Consider the following 24,001-nt stretch of genomic DNA (forward strand, 5'->3'; position numbering starts at 1 on the left):
AAAAAAAAAGGTTTTTAAATGTGGTGCCCAATGAAAGACCTATAGAGTGATAATAGATAAGCCGTTGTTACCCGGAGACAGTTAACTACTGCTGCAGGTTGGTCAGGCATGGCAGCAGTGTAGGCCCTTCGGAACATCCTGAAACAACAGCACATGGAATGTTTGGCATTGGACAATCTCAGTAGTGAATCTGTCATTTCCTTGTTTTGACCGAATGTGAATAATGCATTCCACTGCGAATGAACCTAGATTAACTTATCCTGACCCTGTGACACACTGTCACGCCCTGACCATAGTTTGCTTTGTATGTTTCTATGTTCTGTTTGGTCAGGGTGTGATCTGAGTGGGCATTCTATGTTGGATGTCTAGTTTGTCTGTTTCTGTGTTTGGGCCTGATATGGTTCTCAATCAGAGGCAGGTGTTAGTCATTGTCTCTGATTGGGAACCATACTTAGGTAGCCTGTTTTGTCATTGTGGGTGGTGGGTGATTGTCTATGTTAGTTGCTTGTGTCAGCACATTTTGGTATATAGCTTCACGGTCGTTTTTCGTTTCTTGTTTTGTATTCAGTGTTCAAGTGCTTTCTTTAATTAAAATATCGTTTTGGTCCGCTTCTTACGACGATCGTGACACACACACACTTTACAAACCCTATGCACAACTTTATTTAGGAGTTTATTTTTTTATATTTTTTTTATATTTAATTTCTTTCTCAAATGAATGAGGAGGACCATCCTCCTCGACCTCACTGGGTGAGCCTCCTTTGCAGTATATTATAAGTGAACGTCCTCATTGAGGATAATAAAGTTTTCCATCTACCTCTCAACGAATATCCCAGCCTGCACTGCGTGGACGATGCTGCGGAACTTTGGTTTGTCGTCGGAGCGGCGGGCGGGGCGGCGGGCCCTCTGAGTGAAGGTTGAAGCCAGCCAATCAGTAACCTCTGTGGGCACGCCATCAGAGTGCAGCTTCTGGAGGTCATCCTCTGCATCCAGACCCGGTCTGAGAGGAGAGAGAACAAATCAGACCCTGTCTGAGAGAGACAGAGAGAGAGAACAAATCAGACCCTGTCTGAGAGTGACAGAGAGAGAGAACAAATCAGACCCTGTCTGAGAGAGACAGAGAGAGAGAACAAATCAGACCCTGTCTGAGGGGAGAGAGAACAAATCAGACCCTGTCTGAGGGGACAGAGAGAGAGAACAAATCAGATCCTGTCTGAGAGAGACAGAGAGAACAAATCAGACCCTCTCTGAGAGAGACAGAGAGAGAACAAATCAGATCCTGTCTGAGAGAGACAGAGAGAACAAATCAGACCCTGTCTGAGACGGGAGAGGAGAGAGAACAAATCAGACCCTGTCTGAGAGAGACAGAGAGAGAGAACAAATCAGACCCTGTCTGAGGGGAGAGAGAACAAATCAGACCCTGTCTGAGGGGACAGAGAGAGATAACAAATCAGATCCTGTCTGAGAGAGACAGAGAGAACAAATCAGACCCTCTCTGAGAGAGACAGAGAGAGAACAAATCAGATCCTGTCTGAGAGAGACAGAGAGAACAAATCAGACCCTCTCTGAGAGAGACAGAGAGAGAGAACAAATCAGACCCTGTCTGAGAGAGACAGAGAGAGAGAACAAATCAGACCCTGTCTGAGAGAGACAAATCAGACCCTGTCTGAGAAGAACAAATCAGACCCTGTCTGAGAGAGACAGAGAGAGACAAATCAGACCCTGTCTGAGAGACAGAGAGAACAAATCAGACCCTGTCTGAGAGAGACAGAGAGAGAACAAATCAGAACCTGTCTGAGAGAGACAGAGAGAACAAATCAGACCCTGTCTGAGAGAGAGAGAGAACAAATCAGACCCTGTCTGAGAGAGACAGAGAGAACAAATCAGACCCTGTCTGAGAGAGACAGAGAGAACAAATCAGACCCTGTCTGAGAGAGACAGAGAGAGAAACAAATCAGACCCTGTCTGAGAGACCCTGTCTGAGAGAGAGAGAGAGAACAAATCAGACCCTGTCTGAGAGGACAGAGAGAGAGAACAAATCAGACCCTGTCTGAGAGAGACAGAGAGAGAGAACAAATCAGACCCTGTCTGAGAGAGACAGAGAGAGAGAACAAATCAGACCCTGTCTGAGAGAGACAGAGAGAGATAACAAATCAGACCCTGTCTGAGAGAGACAGAGAGAACAAATCAGACCCTGTCTGAGAGAGACAACTCAGACCCTGTCTGAGAGAGACAGAGAGAGAATCAGACCCTGTCTGAGAGAGACAGAGAGAACAAATCAGACCCTGTCTGAGAGAGACAGAGAGAGAGAACAAATCAGACCCTGTCTGAGAGAGACAGAGAGAGAGAACAAATCAGACCCTGTCTGAGAGGACAGAGAGAGAGAACAAATCAGACCCTAGTCTGAGAGAGACAGAGAGAGAGAACAAATCAGACCCTGTCTGAGAGAGACAGAGAGAACAAATCAGACCCTGTCTGAGAGGACAGAGAGAGAGAACAAATCAGACCCTAGTCTGAGAGAGACAGAGAGAGAGAACAAATCAGACCGTGGTCTGAGACGGGAGGGACAGGGACACAGTTTTCTTTTGTTCCCCTTATTTCTAAGTGGCACACGATTCATTCTGTTGGATGAAAAACTAGAAGGGAAACTAGTTTCTGTCATGCATAGGTATAATAGGTGGCAGGGAAGTCAGGCACAGGAGAGTCAAACGGAGTGTAAAATGGAGTCTTTTAATAAAGTCCACGGAGTATGCTCCATAACACTAAAAGTACATAACAAACAAACATGGGTACAAGGATCTCGACGCGCACCTATACAACAAACACACTAGACTGACAATAAAACAATATCTGACAAAGACATGAGGGGAAACAGAGGGTTATATACACAACAGGTAATGAATGGGATTGAAAACAGGTGTGTGGGAAGACAAGACAAAACCAATGGAAAATGAAAAAAGGATCAATGATGGCTAGAAGACCGGTGACGTCGAACGCCGAGCACCGCCCGAACAAGGAGAGGCAACGACTTCGGCAGAAGTCGTGACAGTACCCCGACGCGCGGCTCCAGCTGCGCGTCGACACCGGCCTCGGGGACGACCCGGACGGCGAGGTGCAGGGCGATCCGGATGGAGACGGTGAAATTCTGATAACATGGAAGGATCTAACACGTCCTCCACCGGAACCCAGCATCTCTCCTCCGGCCCGTAACCCTCCCAGTCCATGAGGTACTGAAGGCCCCTCGCCTGACGTCTCGAATCCAAAATGGATCGAACAGAGTACCCCGGAACCCCCTCGATGTCTAGAGGAGGCGGAGGAAAGTCACGCACTTCAGCCTCCTGGAGCGGGCCAGCCACCATCGGCCTGAGGAGAGACACTGGAACGAGGGGTTAATACAGTAATGAGTGGGTAGTTGTAACCTATAGCATACCTCGTTCACTCTCCTCAGGACTTTAAACGGCCCCACAAACCGCGGACCCAGCTACCGGCAGAGCAGGCGAAGGGGCAGGTTTCGGGTCGAGAGCCAGACCCTGTCCCCTGGTGCGAACACTAGGGCCTCACAGAGGCAACGGTCTGCACCAATTTTCTGGCGCCTTATGGCACGCTGAAGGTGGACGTGGGCTGCCTCCCAGGTCTCCTCAGCGTGCCGAAACCAATTGTCAACCGCAGGGGGCCTCGGTCTGGCTCTGATGCCAAGGAGCCAGAACCGGCTGATACCCTAATACACATTGAAAGGGAGTAAGGTTAGTGGAGGAGTGACGTAGCGAGTTCTGAGCCATCTCTGCCCAGGGCACGAACTTCGCCCACTCCCCCGGCCGATCCTGGCAATAAGACCGCAGAAACCTACCCACATCCTGGTTAACTCTCTCCACCTGCCCATTACTCTCGGGGTGAAAACCTGAGGTAAGACTAACCGAGATCCCCAGACGCTCCATGAATGCCTTCCAGACCCTTGATGTGAACTGGGGACCCCTATCAGACACTATATCCTCAGGCACCCCATAGTGCCGGAAAATGTGTGTAAACAGGGCCTCTGCAGTTTGTAAGGCCGTAGGGAGACCGGGCAAAGGGAGGAGATGATAGGACTTAGAAAACCGATCCACAACGACCAGGATCGTGGTGTAACCCTGTGAAGGTGGAAGATCAGTCAAAAAATCCACCGACAGGTGTGACCACGGTCGTTGAGGAACGGGTAGAGGTTGTAGCTTACCTCTGGGCAGGTGTCTAGGAGCCTTGCACTGGGCGCACACCGAGCAGGAAGAATCATAAATCCTCACGTCCTTAGCTAAAGTGGGCCACCAGTATCTCCCGTCAAGACAGTGCATCGTCCGACCTATCCCAGGATGACCAGAGGAGGGTGACGTGTGAGCCCAATATATCAATCGGTCGCGGACAGCAGACGGAACGTACAGACGACCAGCTGGACACTCAGGGGAGAAGGCTCTGCACGTGATGCCCGCTCAATGTCCGCGTCCAGCTCCCACACTACAGGCGCCACCAGACACGAAGCTGGGAGTATGGGAGTGGGATCCATGGACCGCTCCTCTGTGTCATACAGCCGAGACAATGTGTCTGCCTTAACGTTCTGGGAGCCTGGTCTGTAAGAAAGAGTAAACACAAAACGAGTGAAAAACATGGCCCACCTTGCCTGGCGAGGATTCAATCTCTTCGCCTGCCGGATATACTCCAGATTGCGGTGGTCAGTCCAGATGAGAAAAGGCTGTTTAGCCCCCTCATGCCAATGCCTCCACACCTTCAAAGCTTCTACGACAGCTAACAGGTCTCGGTTCCCCACATCATGGTTTCGCTCTGCCGGGCTGCGCTTCTTCGAAAAGAAAGCACAGGGGCGAAGCTTCAGTGGCGTACCCAAACGCTGAGAGAGCACTGCTCCTATCCCAGCTTCGGATGCGTCCACCTCCACTATGAATGGCAAAGAGGGATCCGGATGATCCAGCACAGGCACCGAGGTAAACAGAGTTTTCAGGTGCTCAAAAGCCCTGTTCGCCTCAGCCGACCACTGCAAGCGCACCGGGCCCCCCTTTAGCAGTGAGGTAATGGGAGCTGCCACCTGACCAAAACCCCGGATAAACCTCCGGTAGTAATTGGAAAACCCCCAAAAACGCTGCAACTCCTTTAAAGTGGTTGGAGTCGGCCAATTACGCACGGCTGTAATGCGGTCGCTCTCCATCTCCACTCCTGAAGTGGAAATCCGATGCCCTAGGAAGGAGATGGATTGTTGGAAAAACAAGCATTTCTCAGCCTTGACATATAGATCATGCTCCAACAGGCGACCAAGCACCCTGCGCACCAGGGACACATGCTCGGCGCGTGTAGCAGAGTATATCAGAATATCATCGATATACACCACTACACCCTGTCCGTGCAGGTCCCTGAAGATCTCATCTACAAATGATTGGAAAACTGATGGACCATTCATCAACCCATATGGCATGACCAGGTACTCATAATGACCTGAGTGGTGCTAAATGCCGTCTTCCACTCATCACCCTTCTTAATACGCACCAGATTGTACGCACTCCTGAGATCCAATTTTGTGAAAAAACGTGCCCCGTGCATTAACTCAATAAACGTATTGATCAGATTTATATTTCACTGTGATTTTATTAAGACCTCGATAATCAACGCACGGGCGTAAACCTCATCCTTTTTTTTTCACAAAAAAGAAACTCGAAGAGACGGGTGAAATGGATGGCTGAATGAACCCCTGATGCAGGGATTCAGAGACATATGTCTCCATAGCCTCCGTCTCCGCTTGCGACAGGGGATACACGTGACTCTTGGGATATGCAGCGTCTACCAGGAGATCTATCGCACAATCCCCCCGTCGATGGGGTGGTAATTGAGTCGCCTTCTTTTTACAGAAGGCCCAAATCGGCATATTCGGGGGAATGCGCACGGTGGAGACCTGGTCTGGACTTTCCACCGTAGTAGCACCAACGGAAACCCCTAAACACCTACCTGAGCATTCTCGCGACCACCCGTGAGAGCCCTCTGTGGCCAAGAAACAGTGGGGTTATGACAAACTAACCAGGGTAGGCCTAGCACCACAGAATACGCAGGAGAATCAATAAGGAAAAGACTAATCTCCTTGTGACCCTCCCGCGTTATCATACACAAAGGTGCGGTTACCTCCCTGATAAACCCTGACCCTAATGGTCGACTATCTAAGGCATGAATAGGGAAAGGCATATCCACAGGAACAATAGGGATCCCTAAACTATGAGCTAGACTTTTATTAATGAAATTCCCAGCCGCACCTTAATCTACTAGCGCCTTATACTGGGAATGCAGTGAAAAATCAGGAAAAGAGACAGAGACAAACATTAGTGCAGCAGAGGGCTCTGGATGAGAATGGTGCCTACTCCCTGGGGTGATGCCAGAATACCCTGCCTGCCCTCTCTATTCCCAGAGGAACCAACCCGGCACCGACCAGCAGTGTGCTCTCTGCGACCTTGAATGGTGCTCGAGCGGGAACCCCTCCGGTCTCCCTGCGCACCATCCCTCCCAATTCCATAGGTTCGGGAGAGAGGGTGCGGGAGGATGGAACAACCAGACCCCGATCTAGACGTCCACGAGTAGCCAGCATGTTGTCCAGCTTGATGGACATGTCCACCAGCTGGTCGAAGGTGAGGGTGGTGTCTCTACAGGCCAGCTCCCGACGTACGTCCTCGCGTAGACTACACCGGTAATGGTCGATCAGGGCCCTGTCGCTCCATCCAGCGCCGGCAGCCAAGGTCCTAAACTCCAAAGCAAAATCCTGTGCACTCCTCGTCTCCTGCCTCAGATGATAGAGAAGCTCACCTGCTGCTTTGCCTTCAGGTGGGTGATCGAATACTATCCGGAAGTGGCGGGTGAACTCCTCAAAATGGTCCAACGCCGCATCCTCCCTTCTACACACAGCGCTGGCCCATTCCAGGGCTCTCCCGGTGAGGCATGAGACGAGGGCGTAACTCTTCTCACGGTCAGATGGTACTGGGGAGGCCGTGGCTATATACAAGTTCAGTTTAAGGAGGAAACCCTGGCAGCCGGCAGTATCTCCGTTATATCCCGTAGGTAGAGATAAATGGATCTTTGATTCCGGAGAGGAAAATACATTGACGGGAAATTCCGGTTGTGGTGGTGGTGGCGCTGGAGAAACTCCCTGTCTCTCCCAGCGATCCATTTTCATGACAATGTGATCCATGACGGAGCTGATAACGTCAAGCTCCCTCGCTTGTTCTTGAACGCGTTCCTCCAGGTCCATGGGCATAGTGTCCTCTCCTGCTGACTTCATATATGGTCAGAGATTCTGTCATGCATAGGTATAATAGGTGGCAGGGAAGTCAGGCACAGGAGAGTCAAACGGAGTGTAAAATGGAGTCTTTTAATAAAGTCCACGGAGTATGCTCCATAAAACTAAAAGTACATAACAAACAAACATGGGTACAAGGACCCCGACGCGCACCTATACAACAAACACACTACACTGACAATAAAACAATCTCTGACAAAGACATGAGGGGAAACAGAGGGTTATATACACAACAGGTAATGAATGTGTCAGGACCCGGTTGCGAACCTGGGTCTCCGGAGTGAGAAACAGTCACTTAACCAACTGAGCCACGAATAGTCAGCAGAACCCAGAAGATGAGGCAGACACAGCAGTACTTAAGACGGTGTATTTAATAAAGTAAAAAGTGAAGTCCTTAAATACAAAAATGGCAAATCCAAAAGGTGGTAGGAATAGCACAAAAAAGCCTCAAGAGACACTCAAAAACAAAAACAGAATTCCACAAGAGCATCCACCGGAATCGACAGGAAAACACAGAACACTAGGGCTGGGTGCTAACATACAAACACAGAGGACAGAACTGAGGGAAACTAAGGGTTTAAATACAATCAGGGAAACGAGGTACAGGTGCAAATAATAATGGGGAACAAGGGAAAAAACATAAGGTCAAAAAGCACAATGGGGGCATCTAGTGACCAAAACCCGGAACAACCCTGGCCAAATCCTGACAGAATGGGATTGAAAACAGGTGTGTGGGAAGACAAGACAAAACCAATGGAAAATCAAAAAAGGATCAATGATGGCTAGAAGACCGGTGACGTCGAACGCCGAGCACCGCCCGAACAAGGAGAGGCAACGACTTCGGCAGAAGTCGTGACAGTTTCGGCATTACATCCTTCATCAGTATGCTCTGGGGTCATAGCACTGGAGACACGTTGGCCTTCGAACAACTAATGGGAAATACTAAATATAGACTACACTTATAATGTCTAATAATGCCTCATAAAGTGGAGCTTTGTGTTCAGAGTTAAAACAAGGATATGACAATGTAGTTTACAACTACAATTCCATCACTACAATTCCAACACTACAATTACGACACTACAATTACGACACTACAATTACGACACTACAATTACAACACTACAATTACAACACTACAATTACATCACTACAATTACAACACCACAATTACATCACTACAATTACAACACTACAATTACAACACTACAATTACAACACTACAATTACAACACTACAATTACATCACTACAATTACATCACCACAATTACATCACTACAATTACATCACTGTAACGGTTTTCTGTAGGCAAAGGACAGTCGGACCAAAATGCAGCGTGTAGATTGCGATCCATGTTTAATGAAAAAAAAAACACGAATCAATACAAATACTACAAAACAAAAAGAATGTAACGAAAACCGAAACAGCCTATACTAGTGTAAAACAAGGAACAAGGACACTAAGGACAATCACCCACAAAACACACAAAGAATATGGCTGCCTAAATATGGTTCCCAATCAGAGACAACAATATATCACCTGACTCTGATTAAGAACCAATCACTACCATCACTCAGGCAGCCATAGACTAACGCACCAGACATCCCACAAAACCCCAAGACAAAAACGCACCACAATAACCCATGTCACACCCTGGCCTGACCGAATAAATGAAGAATAAACATAATATATTTCGACCAGGGCGTGACAATCACTACAATTACATCACTACAATTACAACACTACAATTACAACACCACAATTACATCACCACAATTACATCACCACAATTACGACACTACAATTACATCACTACAATTACGACACTACAATTACGACACTACAATTACAACACTACAATTACAACACTACAATTACAACACCACAATTACAACACCACAATTACAACACCACAATTACAACACTACAATTACAACACTACAATTACAACACCACAATTACAACACTACAATTACAACACCACAATTACAACACCACAATTACATCACCACAATTACAACACCCCAATTACAACACTACAATTACAACACCACAATTACAACACCACAATTACATCACCACAATACAAACACCACAATTACATCACTACAATTACAATTACAACACCACAATTACAACACTACAATTACAATTACAACACAATTACAACACCCCAATTACAACACTACAATTACAACACCACAATTACAACACCACAATTACAACACTACAATTACATCACCACACTTACATCACCACAATTACAACACAACAATTACAACACTACAATTACAACACCACAATTACATCACTACAATTATGACACTACAATTACGACACTACAATTACAACACTACAATTACATCACTACAATTACATCACCACAATTACATCACTACAATTACAACACTACAATTATATCACTACAATTACAACACCACATTTACAACACCACAATTACAACACTACAATTACATCACCACAATTACAACACTACAATTACATCACCACAATTACAACATTACAATTACAACACTACAATTACAACACCACAATTACATCACTACAATTACAACACTACCCTTTCAACAAATAAACCATTACAATCAATGGAAACAACTGCAATCCTCAAATTAACACCAGAGTTGTAAATGGTCCTCGCAGCACCAGGGAATCAAGATCTAAGGAATTTGGCAGGTTATCCCAATAATGGAATGCCCTAAATCTGTGGAGATCACAAGAACTCAAGAATGATGCAACCTTGTGAGCGGGTTTGATAGCTCATTCTTTTATAATCGGGTAAGTCAGAGGTTTGTATAGTAGAACTTACAGTATCATGAGGTATAATCACACAAAAGTTGCCATGTTGTGTAGCTACCATGCTGTTGTCATGTTGTGTTGCTACCATGATGTCGTCATGTTTGTTGATACCATGCTGTTGTCATGTTGTGTTGCTACCATGCTGTTGTCATGCTGTGTTGCTACCATGTTGTTGTCATGTTGTGTTGCTACCATGCTGTCGTCATGTTGCGTTGCTACCATGCTTTTGTCATGTTTTAATGCTACCATGCTGTTGTCATGTTTGTTGCTACCATGCTGTTGTCATGTTGTGTTGCTACCATGCTGTTGTCATGTTGCTTTGCTACCATGCTGTTGTCATGTTGCTTTGCTACCATGCTGTTGCCATGTTGTGTTGCTACCATGCTGTTGTCACGTTGTGTTTCTACCATAGTGTTGTCATGTTGTGTTGCTACCATGCTGTGTTTTCATGTTGTGTTGCTACCATTCTGTGTTGTAATGTTGTGTTGCTACCATGTTGTTGTCATGTGTTGTAATGTTGTTTGCTACCATGCTGTTGTCATGGGTTTGCTACCATGTTGTTGCAACATGTTGGGTTTCTACCATGTTGTTGTCGTGTTGGGTTTCTACCATGTTGTTGTCATGTTGGGTTTCTACCATGTTGTTGTCATGTTGGGTTTCTACCATGTTGTTGTCGTGTTGGGTTTCTCCATGTGTGTTGTCATGTTGGGTTTCTACCATGTTGTTGTCATGTTGGGTTTCTACCATGTTGTTGTCGTGTTGGGTTTCTACCATGTTGTTGTCGTGTTGGGTTTCTACCATGTTGTTGTCAAGTTGGGTTTCTACCATGTTGTTGTCATGTTGGGTTTCTACCATGTTGTTGTCATGTTGGGTTTCTACCATGTTGTTGTCATGTTGTTGTTGTCATGGGTTTCTACCATGTTGTTGTCATGTTGGGTTTCTACCATGTTGTTGTCATGTTGGGTTTCTACCATGTTGTTGTCATGTTGGGTTTCTACCATGTTGTTGTCGTGTTGGGTTTCTACCATGTTGTTGTCATGTTGGGTTTCTACCATGTTGTTGTCGTGTTGGGTTTCTACCATGTTGTTGTCGTGTTGGGTGTTCTACCATGTTGTTGTCATGTTGGGTTTCTACCATGTTGTTGTCGTGTTGGGTTTCTACCATGTTGTTGTCGTGTTGGGTTTCTACCATGTTGTTGTCGTGTTGGGTTTCTACCATGTTGTTGTCATGTTGGGTTTCTACCATGTTGTTGTCATGTTAGGTTTCTACCATGTTGTTGTCGTGTTGGGTTTCTACCATGTTGTTGTCATGTTGGGTTTCTACCATGTTGTTGTCATGTTGGATTTCTACCATGTTGTTGTCATGTTGGGTTTCTACCATGTTGTTGTCGTGTTGGGTTTCTACCATGTTGTTGTCATGTTGGGTTTCTACCATGTTGTTGTCATGTTGGGTTTCTACCATGTTGTTGTCATGTTGGGTTTCTACCATGTTGTTGTCGTGTTGGGTTTCTACCATGTTGTTGTCGTGTTGGGTTTCTACCATGTTGTTGTCATGTTGGGTTTCTACCATGTTGTTGTCGTGTTGGGTTTCTACCATGTTGTTGTCGTGTTGGGTTTCTACCATGTTGTTGTCATGTTGGGTTTCTACCATGTTGTTGTCATGTTGGGTTTCTACCATGTTGTTGTCATGTTGGGTTTCTACCATGTTGTTGTCATGTTGGGTTTCTACCATGTTGTTGTCATGTTGAGTTTCTGCCATGTTGTTGTCATGTTGGGTTTCTACCATGTTGTTGTCATGTTGTGTTGCTACCATGCTGTTGTCATGTTGTGTTTCTACCCGTGTTGTTGTCATGTTGTGTTTCTACCATGTTGTTGTCATTTTGTGTTGCTACCATGTTCTGGTCATTTTGTGTTGCTACCATGTTATTTCTACCATTTTGTTGTCATATTGTGTTGCTACCATTTTATTTCTACCATGTTGTTGTCATGTTGTGTTTCTACCATGTTGTTGTCATGTTGTGTTTCTACCATGTTGTTGTCATTTTGTGTTGCTACCATGTTCTGGTCATTTTGTGTTGCTACCGTGTTATTTCTACCATTTTGTTGTCTTGTTGTGTTGCTACCATGCTGTACTGGCATGTGTTGCTGCCATGCTATGTTGTTGTCGTTGGTCTCTCTTTGTGTAGTGTTGTGGTGTCTCTCTGGTTGTGGTGTGTATTTTGTCCTATATTTTCTATTACATGTTTTTATTTTTCATCCCAGCTCCCGGCCCCGCAGGAGGCCTTTAACCTTTTGGAAGGCTGTCATTGATAAATAAGTATTTGTTCTTCACTGACTTGCCTAGTTAAATAAAGGTTAAATAAATGAAAAATAAAAGTTTGTACTGTACCTGGTCCCATCAATGTAAACTGCCTCCAGTAAGGATGCTGTGTAGTCCAAGTTCTTCTTCAGATCTTCAAAGTTCACGTCATTCTCCTCCAGTTGTTTGACCATACACCTCAGCCTGGAAAGAGAGTCCCACTTTGAACAAACAGCTTCCACAGTCTTCACAAGCACTTTATGCTATAGGCCTTATGAAGGATTTTGGTCTCATGAATAATAAGCTTTTAGAGAATTTAAAATAAAGCACACTGCTTATTAGTATCAGCTTTGTATCAGCCCTTCGCCCAAGTTTTTAAGCCTTAAAAATGGTTTAATTTAAAGTAGTAGTGAAGGAAGTCGTTTTGGTGATGAATAACCTTGGTTCCTGTCACAACACAACAGTATTATCAGAGACAAGATCTTCAGCAAGACGGCACTGTGGTCAAAACACAGTCAGGTGTGTGATGGCAGCAATTACTAAGCAATTTCCCCCATATTTGTATGTTGTGCTTCAATGTTATGAGCTGGCAACTCAGCGCAGATGTTCAGTGACTGCTTTGGCAACAGGCTGAAATGTCTGGGAAACTGCAGGAGAGGGAAAACGAGATAGAGAGAAAGGGAAAGATGGAAGGAGAGAGAGAGACAGAGAGAAAGGGAAAGATGGAAGGAGAGAGAGAGAGAGAGAGAGACAGAGAGACAGACAGAGAGAGAGAGAGAGAGGGAAAGGGAAAAAGAGCGAGATAGTGAAAAAGATAAATCATTTGGAAGCGTTTTAATACAATAGCATGACGTGTGGAGAGGACCAGTGACAAGAGTGCGTAATTAGGCCCACATTTTCCATGACAGTGGTGAACTGCCCAAACTTCTCATCATTGGCGTATACAGCCACCGCATCCTCTTAAAATGGCATGCCCCGCAGAATTAGTTCATTCACTTCAAAGGGTTTAATCGCCCGATTGAGTGCTGATAGAACCCTGAAAGAATGCTGATGGAGCGCTCATAGAATGCTGATGGAACCCTGATGGAACCCTGATAGAATGCTGATAGAACCCTGATAGAATTCTGATGGAACCCTGATAGAACCCTGATGGAACCCTGATAGAACCCTGATGGAACCCTGATAGAACCCTGATGGAACCCTGATGGAACCTGGATAGAATGCTGATTGAACCCTGAAAGAATGCTGATGGAACCCTGATAAAATGCTGATGGAACCCTGATAGAATGCTGATGGAACGCTCACAGTATGCTGATAGAACCCTGACAGAATGCTGATGGAACCCTGATAGAATGCTGATGGAGCCCTGATAGAATGCTGATGGAACCCTGATAGAATGCTGATGGAACCCTAATAGAATGCTGATGGAATGCTCACAGAATGCTGATAGAACCCTGATAGAATGCTGATGGAACCCTGATAGAATGCTGATGGAACCCTGATAGAATGCTGATGGATTGCTCACAGAATGCTGTTAGAACCCTGATAGAATGCTGTTAGTGCTTCACAGTGATACATAATCATAAATCAAAACCTTTTCTCTGTTACCAGTTCCTTCAGACAGATTCCTAACATGTCAAGTGTTGCACAACATTTCTGATTACAGCTGCTATAATTATGTTATACAGCCGCTATTTCAAGAGCATCAAAGAAGCACATGTAGGCTACAGTGTACTGGGATCAAACACAACACAGCCCAGGCTAAAACTACAATCCCCAGAGGGCCTAATACTTTCACAGGAAATTAAATAGACAGGGAAAATCAGCAACACTAACACACATACTATTGCTCCGAGCTCATTTTCCAACCTTAGAACATAAAATACCCCAGAGTAAGCTACACTGCACTTCAAGGGTTCAAAAACCACCACTGACATTTGAAAATTGATTTAAAAGATAGTGATTATCCATTTCTCATTCAAAAAAAATTTGTTTATGGAGGTTCAAGTCCTTGTGGTTAACCATTGAGCTGCCTGCTATACCTTGTAGTTATATATGTTCATGAGCAGCTATTAACACCTATGTCTTGTATTATAGTACATTATGTACAGCTCACAAGGCATTATAGATGTACTTGAAATGCATTATGAAGAAGTTATTCACACCGGGACCACAATCATTTCATTTCTAAACACAGTTGTACTGTCAGATAACAAAGGAAGACGGTGCCAACTCGGTACGAATGACATGAGTTCTTCAAGTGTTTATTATCACACGTTGGCATGGGAGTCTCTGAAAGCTGTAGAGTCATAAAAATAGCAGGAGTTGGAACGCTGTTGCAAAGGACGCAACGCTTCCTTGTGAATTTAGAGTCCCGGTGATCTGTTTGATAACTTCTTTGTTATTCAAAGCAGGAAAGAAAATGGAAGACTGGAAGAATGTTAAATGCACCCTCTTTCAGTTTAATCTGTAGTATTCAGGCACCTAATGTCTAGTTGTTACACTAAAACGAACCACATTTTGTCCAACCGTCATTGTTTAAATACAATAAATTATGAATTATCATTATCAAAATTATTAGAAATTTGAGGGAAATATTCCAGGGATTTAAGCACATGCCAGGGTTTCAAAGAGATGGTATACCACTGTGTTAACCCAATGACCCCTCTTGCCATTGGCTAACACCTCACCTGCCTCAAACTGATCCACTAAAGCCTGCCTATGTGCCTTGATAGTGTAGTAATGACTACACGGTGCTGTTATGGTGCTGTTAAGGTGCTGTTATGGAATGTTTAGTTAAAAAAATAGATAGGTAAAAAAAAATAGAATTAAAGAGCTGTTACGATGCTGTTATGATGCTGTTATAGCGCTGTTATGATGCTGTTACGATGCTGTTATGATGCTGTTATAGCGCTGTTATGATGCTGTTATGATGCTGTTATGATGCTGTATGGTGCTGTTATGATGCTGTTAAACTGGGATATGCTTAACACCCCGGCGATCCTACAATCTAAGCTAGATGCCCTCAATCTCACACAAATCATCAAGGAACCCACCAGGTACAACCCTAAATCTGTAAACAAGGGCACCCTCATAGATGTTATCCTGACCAACTGGTCCTCCAAATACACCTCCGCTGTCTTCAATCGGGATCTTAGCGATCACTGCCTCATTGCCTGTATCCGCTACGGGTCCGTAGTCAAACGACCACCCCTCATCACTGTCAAACGCTCCCTAAAACACTTCTGCGAGCAGGCCTTTCTAATCGACCTGGCCCGGGTATCCTTGAAGGATATTGACCTCATCCCGTCAGTTTAGGATGCCTGGTCATTCTTTAAAAGTAACTTCCTCACCATCTTAGATAAGCATGCTCTGTTCAAAAAATGCAGAACTAAGAACAGATACAGCCCCTGGTTCACTCCAGACCTGACTGCCCTCGACCAGCACAAAAACATTCTGTGGTGGACTGCAATAGCATCGAATAGTCCCCGCGATATGCAACTGTTCAGGGATGTCAGGAACCAATACACGCACTGCACTGAGGCTAGGTAACACGGTCACCACCGATAAATCCATGATAATCGAAAACTTCAACAAGCATTTCTCAACGGCTGGCCATGCCTTCCTCCTGGCTACTCCAACCTTGGCCAACAGTTCCGCCCACCCTCCCGCAGCTACTCGCCCAAGCCTCCCCAGCTTCTTCTTTACCCAAATCCAGATAGCAGATGTTCTGAAAGAGCTGCAAAACCTGGACCCGTACAAATCAGCTGGGCTTGACAATCTGGACCCTCTATTTCTGAAACTATCCACCGGCATTGTCGCAACCCCTATTACCAGCCTGTTCAACCTCTCTTTCATATCGTCTGAGATTCCCAAGGACTGGAAAGCTGCCGCGGTCATCCCCCTCTTCAAAGGGGGAGACACCTGGACCCAAACTGTTACAGACCTACAGTAGATCCATACTGCCCTGCCTGTCTAAGGTCTTCGAAAGCCAAGTCAACAAACAGATCACTGACCATCTCGAATCCCACCGTACCTTCACCGCTGTGCAATCTGGTTTCCGAGCCAGTCACGGGTGCACCTCAGCCACGCTCAAGGTACTAAACGATATCATAACCGCCATCGATAAAAGACAGTACTGTGCAGCCGTCTTCATTGACCTGGCCAAGGCTTTCGACTCAATCACTATATTCTTATCGTCAGACTCAGTAGCCGCGGGTTTTCTAATGACTGCCTCGCCTGGTACACCAACTACTTTGCAGACAGAGTTCAGTGTGTCAAATCGGAGGGCATGTTGTCTGGTCCTCTGACAGTCTCTATGGGGGTGCCACAGGGTTCAATTCTCGGGTCAACTCTTTTCTCTGTATATTTCAATGATGTTGCTCTTGCTGCAGGCGATTCCCTGATCCACCTCTACGCAGACGACACCATTCTGTATACTTCTGGCCCTTCCATGGACACGTTGCAATCTAACCTCCAAACGAGCTTCAACGCCATACAACACTCATTCGGTGGCCTCCAACTGCTCTTAAAAGCTAGTAAAACCAAAAGCATGCTTTTCAACCGTTCGCTACCTGCACCTGCACGCCCGACTAGCATCACCACCCTGGATGGTTCCTACCTAGAATATGTGGACATCTACAAGTACCTAGGTGTCTGGCTAGACTGTAAACTCTCCCTCCAGACTCATATCAAACATCTCCAATCCAAAATCAAATCTAGAATCGGCTTTCTCTTTCGCAACAAAGCCCCCTTCACTCACGCCGCCAAACTTGCCCTAGTAAAACTGACTATGCTACCGATCCTCGACTTCAGCGATGTCATCTACAGAATGGCTTCCAATACTCTACTCAGCAAACTGGATGCAGTTTATCACAGTGCCATCAGCTTTGTTACTAAAGCACCTTATACCACCCACCACTGCGACCTGTATGCTCTAATCGGCTGGCCCTCGCTACATATTCGTCGCCAGACCCACTGGCCCCAGGTCATCTACAAGTCCATCCTAGGTAAAGATCCGCCTTATCTAGGTTCACTGGTTACGATGGCAACACCCACCCGTAGCACGCACTCCAGCAGGTGTATCTCACTGATCATCCCTAAAGCCAACACCTCATTTGGCCGCCTTTCCTTCCAGTTCTCTGCTGCCTGTGACTGGAACGAAGTTGGAGACTTTTATTTCCCTCACCAACTTTAAACATCTGCTATCTGAGCAGCTAACCGATCGCTGCAGCTGTACATAGTCCATCTGTTAACAGCCCACCCAATCTATCTACCTCATCCCCATACTGTTTTTATTTATTTACTTTTCTGCTCTTTTGCACACCAGTATCTCTACCTGTACATGACCATCTGATCATTTATCACTCCAGTGTTAATCTGATAAAATTGTAATTATTCGCCTCCCTCCTCCTAAATTGTAATTATTATTATTTATTACCTCCTCATGCCTTTTGCACACAATGTATATAGACTCTTTTATTATTGACTGTGTTATTGACTTGTTTATTGTTTACTCCATGTGTAACTGCGTTGTTGTCTGTTCACAATGCTATGCTTTATCTTGGCCAGGTCGCAGTTGTAAATGAGAACTTGTTCTCAACTAGCCTACCTGGTTAAATAAAGGTGAACAAAATAAAAAAATGATATTGTTCTGGTACTGTTATGATGCTGTTACGGCGTTATGTTGCTGATATGATGCTGTCATGGCGTTGTATGGTGTTTTTATGATGCTGTTACGATGTTTTCATGACTGGCAAGTGTGGACGCTAACATCTCGGCCAACAGAGAGAGCAGATTGTGTTAGCGTATGGCCGCGGGCCAAGGACCAGGGCCTGATGGTCCACAGACACCGACGTAAGCACTTAACTCAATGGACCACTACAGAAAAGCATGGCTCTAAAGTAAACAATCCACATCAACTCTGGCTTTTCACCCAAGAGCATGCATACCGACTGTCAAAATAAACGTCTTACAATCGCATTACGAAGTGCAGAACAACCTAGTGTGGAGCAAATAGACAGATGGACAAAGGAAATCAACAAGCAGACACAATTCATGAAACAAAAGCAGTAGAGTGTTTCAGTGTGCATGACGTACAGCGAAAGATGTGTTCTCAGAACGAGAGGCAGCAAATATATTAAAGTAAGTATCGTAACCTCAGTATGTCACAGTAACCTCAGTACACACAGTAACCTCAGTACACACAGTAACCTCAGTACACACAGTAACCTCAATACACACAGTAACCTCAATACACACAGTAACCTCAGTACACACAGTAACCTCAGTACACACAGTAACCTCAGTGCACACAGTAACCTCAGTACACACAGTAACCTCAATGCACACAGTAACCTCAGTACACACAGTAACCTCAATGCACACAGTAACCTCAGTGCACACACACAGTAACCTCAGTACACCTCACAGTAACCTCAATACACACAGTAACCTCAGTGCAACAGTAACCTCAGCATGTCACAGTAACCTCAGTACACACAGTAACCAGTCCTCAGTACACACAGTAACCTCAATACACACAGTAACCTCAATACACACAGTAACCTCAATACACACAGTAACCTCAATACACACAGTAACCTCAGTGCACACAGTAACCTCAGTACACACAGTAACCTCAGTACACACAGTAACCTCAGTATGTCACAGTAACCTCAGTTAACACAGTAACCTCAATACACACAGTAACCTCAATACACACAGTAACCTCAGTACACACAGTAACCTCAATACACACAGTAACCTCAGTATGTCACAGTAACCTCAGTATGTCACAGTAACCTCAATACACACAGCAACCTCAGTACACACAGTAACCTCAGTACACACAGTAACCTCAATACACACAGTAACCTCAGTATAACCTCAGTCACACAGTAACCTCAGTACACAGTAACCTCAATAAACACAGTAACCTCAGTACACACAGTAACCTCAGTACACACAGTAACCTCAGTACACACAGTAACCTCAGTACACAGTAACCTCAATACACACAGTAACCTCAGCACACAGTAACCTCAGTACACACAGTAACCTCAACACACAGTAACCTCACACAGTAACCTCAGTACACACAGTAACCTCAGTACACACAGTAACCTCAATACACACAGTAACCTCAGTACACACAGTAACCTCAGTACACACAGTAACCTCAATACACAGTAACCTCAATACACACAGTAACCTCAGTGCACACAGTAACCTCAAAACACACAGTAACCTCAGTACACACAGTAACCTCAGTACACACAGTAACCTCAGTACACACAGTAACCTCAGCATGTCACAGTAACCTCAATACACACAGTAACCTCAATACACACAGTAACCTCAGTACACCTCAGTACAGTAACCTCAATACACACAGTAACCTCAGTACACACAGTAACCTCAATATGTCACACAGTAACCTCAGTACACACAGTAACCTCAATACACACAGTAACCTCAGTACACACAGTAACCTCAATACACACAGTAACCTCAGTACACACAGTAACCTCAGTACACACAGTAACCTCAGTACACACAGTAACCTCAGTACACACAGTAACCTCAGTACTCAGTAACCTCAGTACACACAGTAACCTCAGTAGTAACCTCAGTACACACAGTAACCTCAGTACACACAGTAACCTCAGTACACACAGTAACCTCAGTACACACAGTAACCTCAGTACACACAGTAACCTCAGTACACACAGTAACCTCAGTACACACAGTAACCTCAGTACACACAGTAACCTCACACACAGTACACACAGTAACCTCAGTACACACAGTAACCTCAGTACACACAGTAACCTCAATACACACAGTAACCTCAGTACACACAGTAACCTCAGTACACACAGTAACCTCAGTACACACAGTAACAGTACACACAGTAACCTCAGTACACACAGTAACCTCAGTACACACAGTAACACACACAGTAACCTCAGTACACACAGTAACCTCAGTACACACAGTAACCTCAGTACACACAGTAACCTCAATACACACAGTAACCTCAGTACACACAGTAACCTCAGTACACACAGTAACCTCGGCAGTAACCTCAGTGCATCACAGTAACCTCAGTACACACAGTAACCTCAGTACACACAGTAACCTCAGTACACACAGTAACCTCAGTACACACAGTAACCTCAATACACACAGTAACCTCAGTACACACAGTAACCTCAGTACACACAGTAACCTCAGTACACACAGTAACCTCAGTACACACAGTAACCTCAGTACACACAGTAACCTCAATACACACAGTAACCTCAATACACACAGTAACCTCAGTACACACAGTAACCTCAGTACACACAGTAACCTCAATACACACAGTAACCTCAATACACACAGTAACCTCAGTACACACAGTAACCTCAGTGCACACAGTAACCTCAGTGCACACAGTAACCTCAGTACACACAGTAACCTCAGTGCACACAGTAACCTCAATACACACAGTAACCTCAGTGCACACAGTAACCTCAATAAACACAGTAACCTCAGTACACACAGTAACCTCAGTACACACAGTAACCTCAGTACACACAGTAACCTCAGTACACACAGTAACCTCAGTACACACAGTAACCTCAGTACACACAGTAACCTCAATACACACAGTAACCTCAGTACACACAGTAACCTCAGTGCACACAGTAACCTCAATACACACAGTAACCTCAGTACACACAGTAACCTCAGTATGTCACAGTAACCTCAATGCACACAGTAACCTCAGTACACACAGTAACCTCAGTGCACACAGTAACCTCAAAACACACAGTAACCTCAATACACACAGTAACCTCAGTATGTCACAGTAACCTCAATGCACACAGTAACCTCAATACACACAGTAACCTCAGTACACACAGTAACCTCAGTACACACAGTAACCTCAATACACACAGTAACCTCAGTACACACAGTAACCTCAGTATGTCACAGTAACCTCAGTACACACAGTAACCTCAGTATGTCACAGTAACCTCAGTACACACAGTAACCTCAGTACACACAGTAACCTCAGTATGTCACAGTAACCTCAGTACACACAGTAACCTCAGTGCACACAGTAACCTCAATACACACAGTAACCTCAGGACACACAGTAACCTCAGTATGTCACAGTAACCTCAGTACACACAGTAACCTCAGCATGTCACAGTAACCTCAGTACACACAGTAACCTCAGTACACACAGTAACCTCAGTACACACAGTAACCTCAGTATGTCACAGTAAACTCAATACACACAGTAACCTCAGTGCACACAGTAACCTCAGTACACACAGTAACCTCAGTACACACAGTAACCTCACTGCACACAGTAACCTCAGTACACACAGTAACCTCAGTACACACAGTAACCTCAATACACACAGTAACCTCAGTACACACAGTAACCTCAGTACACACAGTAACCTCAGTACACACAGTAACCTCAGTACACACAGTAACCTCAGTACACACAGTAACCTCAGTACACACAGTAACCTCAGTACACACAGTAACCTCAGTACACACAGTAACCTCAGAACACACAGTAACCTCAGTACACACAGTAACCTCAGTGCACACAGTAACCTCAGTACACACAGTAACCTCAGTACACACAGTAACCTCAGTACACACAGTAACCTCAGTACACACAGTAACCTCAGAACACACAGTAACCTCAGTACACACAGTAACCTCAGTACACACAGTAACCTCAATACACACAGTAACCTCAGTACAAACAGTAACCTCAGTACACACAGTAACCTCAGTACACACAGTAACCTCAGTACACACAGTAACCTCAGTACACACAGTAACCTCAATACACACAGTAACCTCAGTACACACAGTTACCTCAATACACACAGTAACCTCAGTACACACAGTAACCTCAGTACACACAGTAACCTCAGCATGTCACAGTAACCTCAATATGTCACACCTCACACACAGTAACCTCAGTACACACAGTAACCTCAGTACACACAGTAACCTCAGTACACACAGTAACCTCAATACACACAGTAACCTCAATACACACAGTAACCTCAGTACACACAGTAACCTCAGTACACACAGTAACCTCAGTACACACAGAAACCTCAATACACACAGTAACCTCAGTACACACAGTAACCTCAGTACACACAGTAACCTCAGTACACACAGTAACCTCAGTATGTAACCTCAATACACACAGTAACCTCAGTACACACAGTAACCTCAATACACACAGTAACCTCAGTACACACAGTAACCTCAGTACACACAGTAACCTCAGTACACACAGTAACCTCAATACACACAGTAACCTCAGTACACACAGTAACCTCAGCACACACAGTAACCTCAGTACAAACAGTAACCTCAATACACACAGTAACCTCAGTACACACAGTAACCTCAGTACACACAGTAACCTCAGTACACACAGTAACCTCAGTACACACAGTAACCTCAATACACACAGTAACCTCAGTACACACAGTAACCTCAATACACACAGTAACCTCAGTACACACAGTAACCTCAATACACACAGTAACCTCAGTACACACAGTAACCTCAGTACACACAGTAACCTCAGCATGTCACAGTAACCTCAGTACACACAGTAACCTCAATACACACAGTAACCTCAGTACACACAGTAACCTCAGTACACACAGTAACCTCAATACACACAGTAACCTCAATACACACAGTAACCTCAGTACACACAGTAACCTCAATACACACAGTAACCTCAGTACACACAGTAACCTCAGTACACACAGTAACCTCAGTGCACACAGTAACCTCAATACACACAGTAACCTCAATACACACAGTAACCTCAGTACACACAGTAACCTCAGTACACACAGTAACCTCAATACACACAGTAACCTCAATACACACAGTAACCTCAGTACACACAGTAACCTCAGTACACACAGTAACCTCAATACACACAGTAACCTCAGTACACACAGTAACCTCAGTGCACACAGTAACCTCAATACACACAGTAACCTCAGTCACAGTAACCTCAATAAACACAGTAACCTCAGTACACACAGTAACCTCAGTACACACAGTAACCTCAGTACACACAGTAACCTCAGTACACACAGTAACCTCAGTACACACAGTAACCTCAGTACACACAGTAACCTCAATACACACAGTAACCTCAGTACACACAGTAACCTCAGTGCACACAGTAACCTCAGTGCACACAGTAACCTCAGTACACACAGTAACCTCAGTATGTCACAGTAACCTCAATACACACAGTAACCTCAGTACACACAGTAACCTCAGTGCACACAGTAACCTCAAAACACACAGTAACCTCAGTACACACAGTAACCTCAGTATGTCACAGTAACCTCAATGCACACAGTAACCTCAATACACACAGTAACCTCAGTGCACACAGTAACCTCAGTACACACAGTAACCTCAATACACACAGTAACCTCAGTACACACAGTAACCTCAGTATGTCACAGTAACCTCAGTACACACAGTAACCTCAGTAT

At 44.8% G+C, this 24,001-nt stretch overlaps 1 protein-coding gene across 2 annotated transcripts in view; it reads right to left on the reverse strand.

The window, feature by feature from the left end:
* Nucleotides 1-24,001, reverse strand: part of LOC135539107 (dual specificity calcium/calmodulin-dependent 3',5'-cyclic nucleotide phosphodiesterase 1B-like) — a 53,825-nt gene that overhangs the window by 18,228 nt on the left and 11,596 nt on the right. For both annotated transcript variants that reach the window (XM_064964963.1, XM_064964962.1), the window contains exons 2-4: nucleotides 12,522-12,635; nucleotides 818-1,000; nucleotides 72-138 (exon numbers count right to left, since the gene is read on the reverse strand). In XM_064964963.1, coding sequence (XP_064821035.1) covers nucleotides 72-138; nucleotides 818-1,000; nucleotides 12,522-12,635 — 364 coding nt within the window. The remainder of the gene's footprint in view (nucleotides 1-71; nucleotides 139-817; nucleotides 1,001-12,521; nucleotides 12,636-24,001) is intronic.

Source organism: Oncorhynchus masou, unplaced genomic scaffold (genome assembly GCF_036934945.1).
Source record: "Oncorhynchus masou masou isolate Uvic2021 unplaced genomic scaffold, UVic_Omas_1.1 unplaced_scaffold_2259, whole genome shotgun sequence".
NCBI lineage: Eukaryota > Metazoa > Chordata > Actinopteri > Salmoniformes > Salmonidae > Oncorhynchus > Oncorhynchus masou.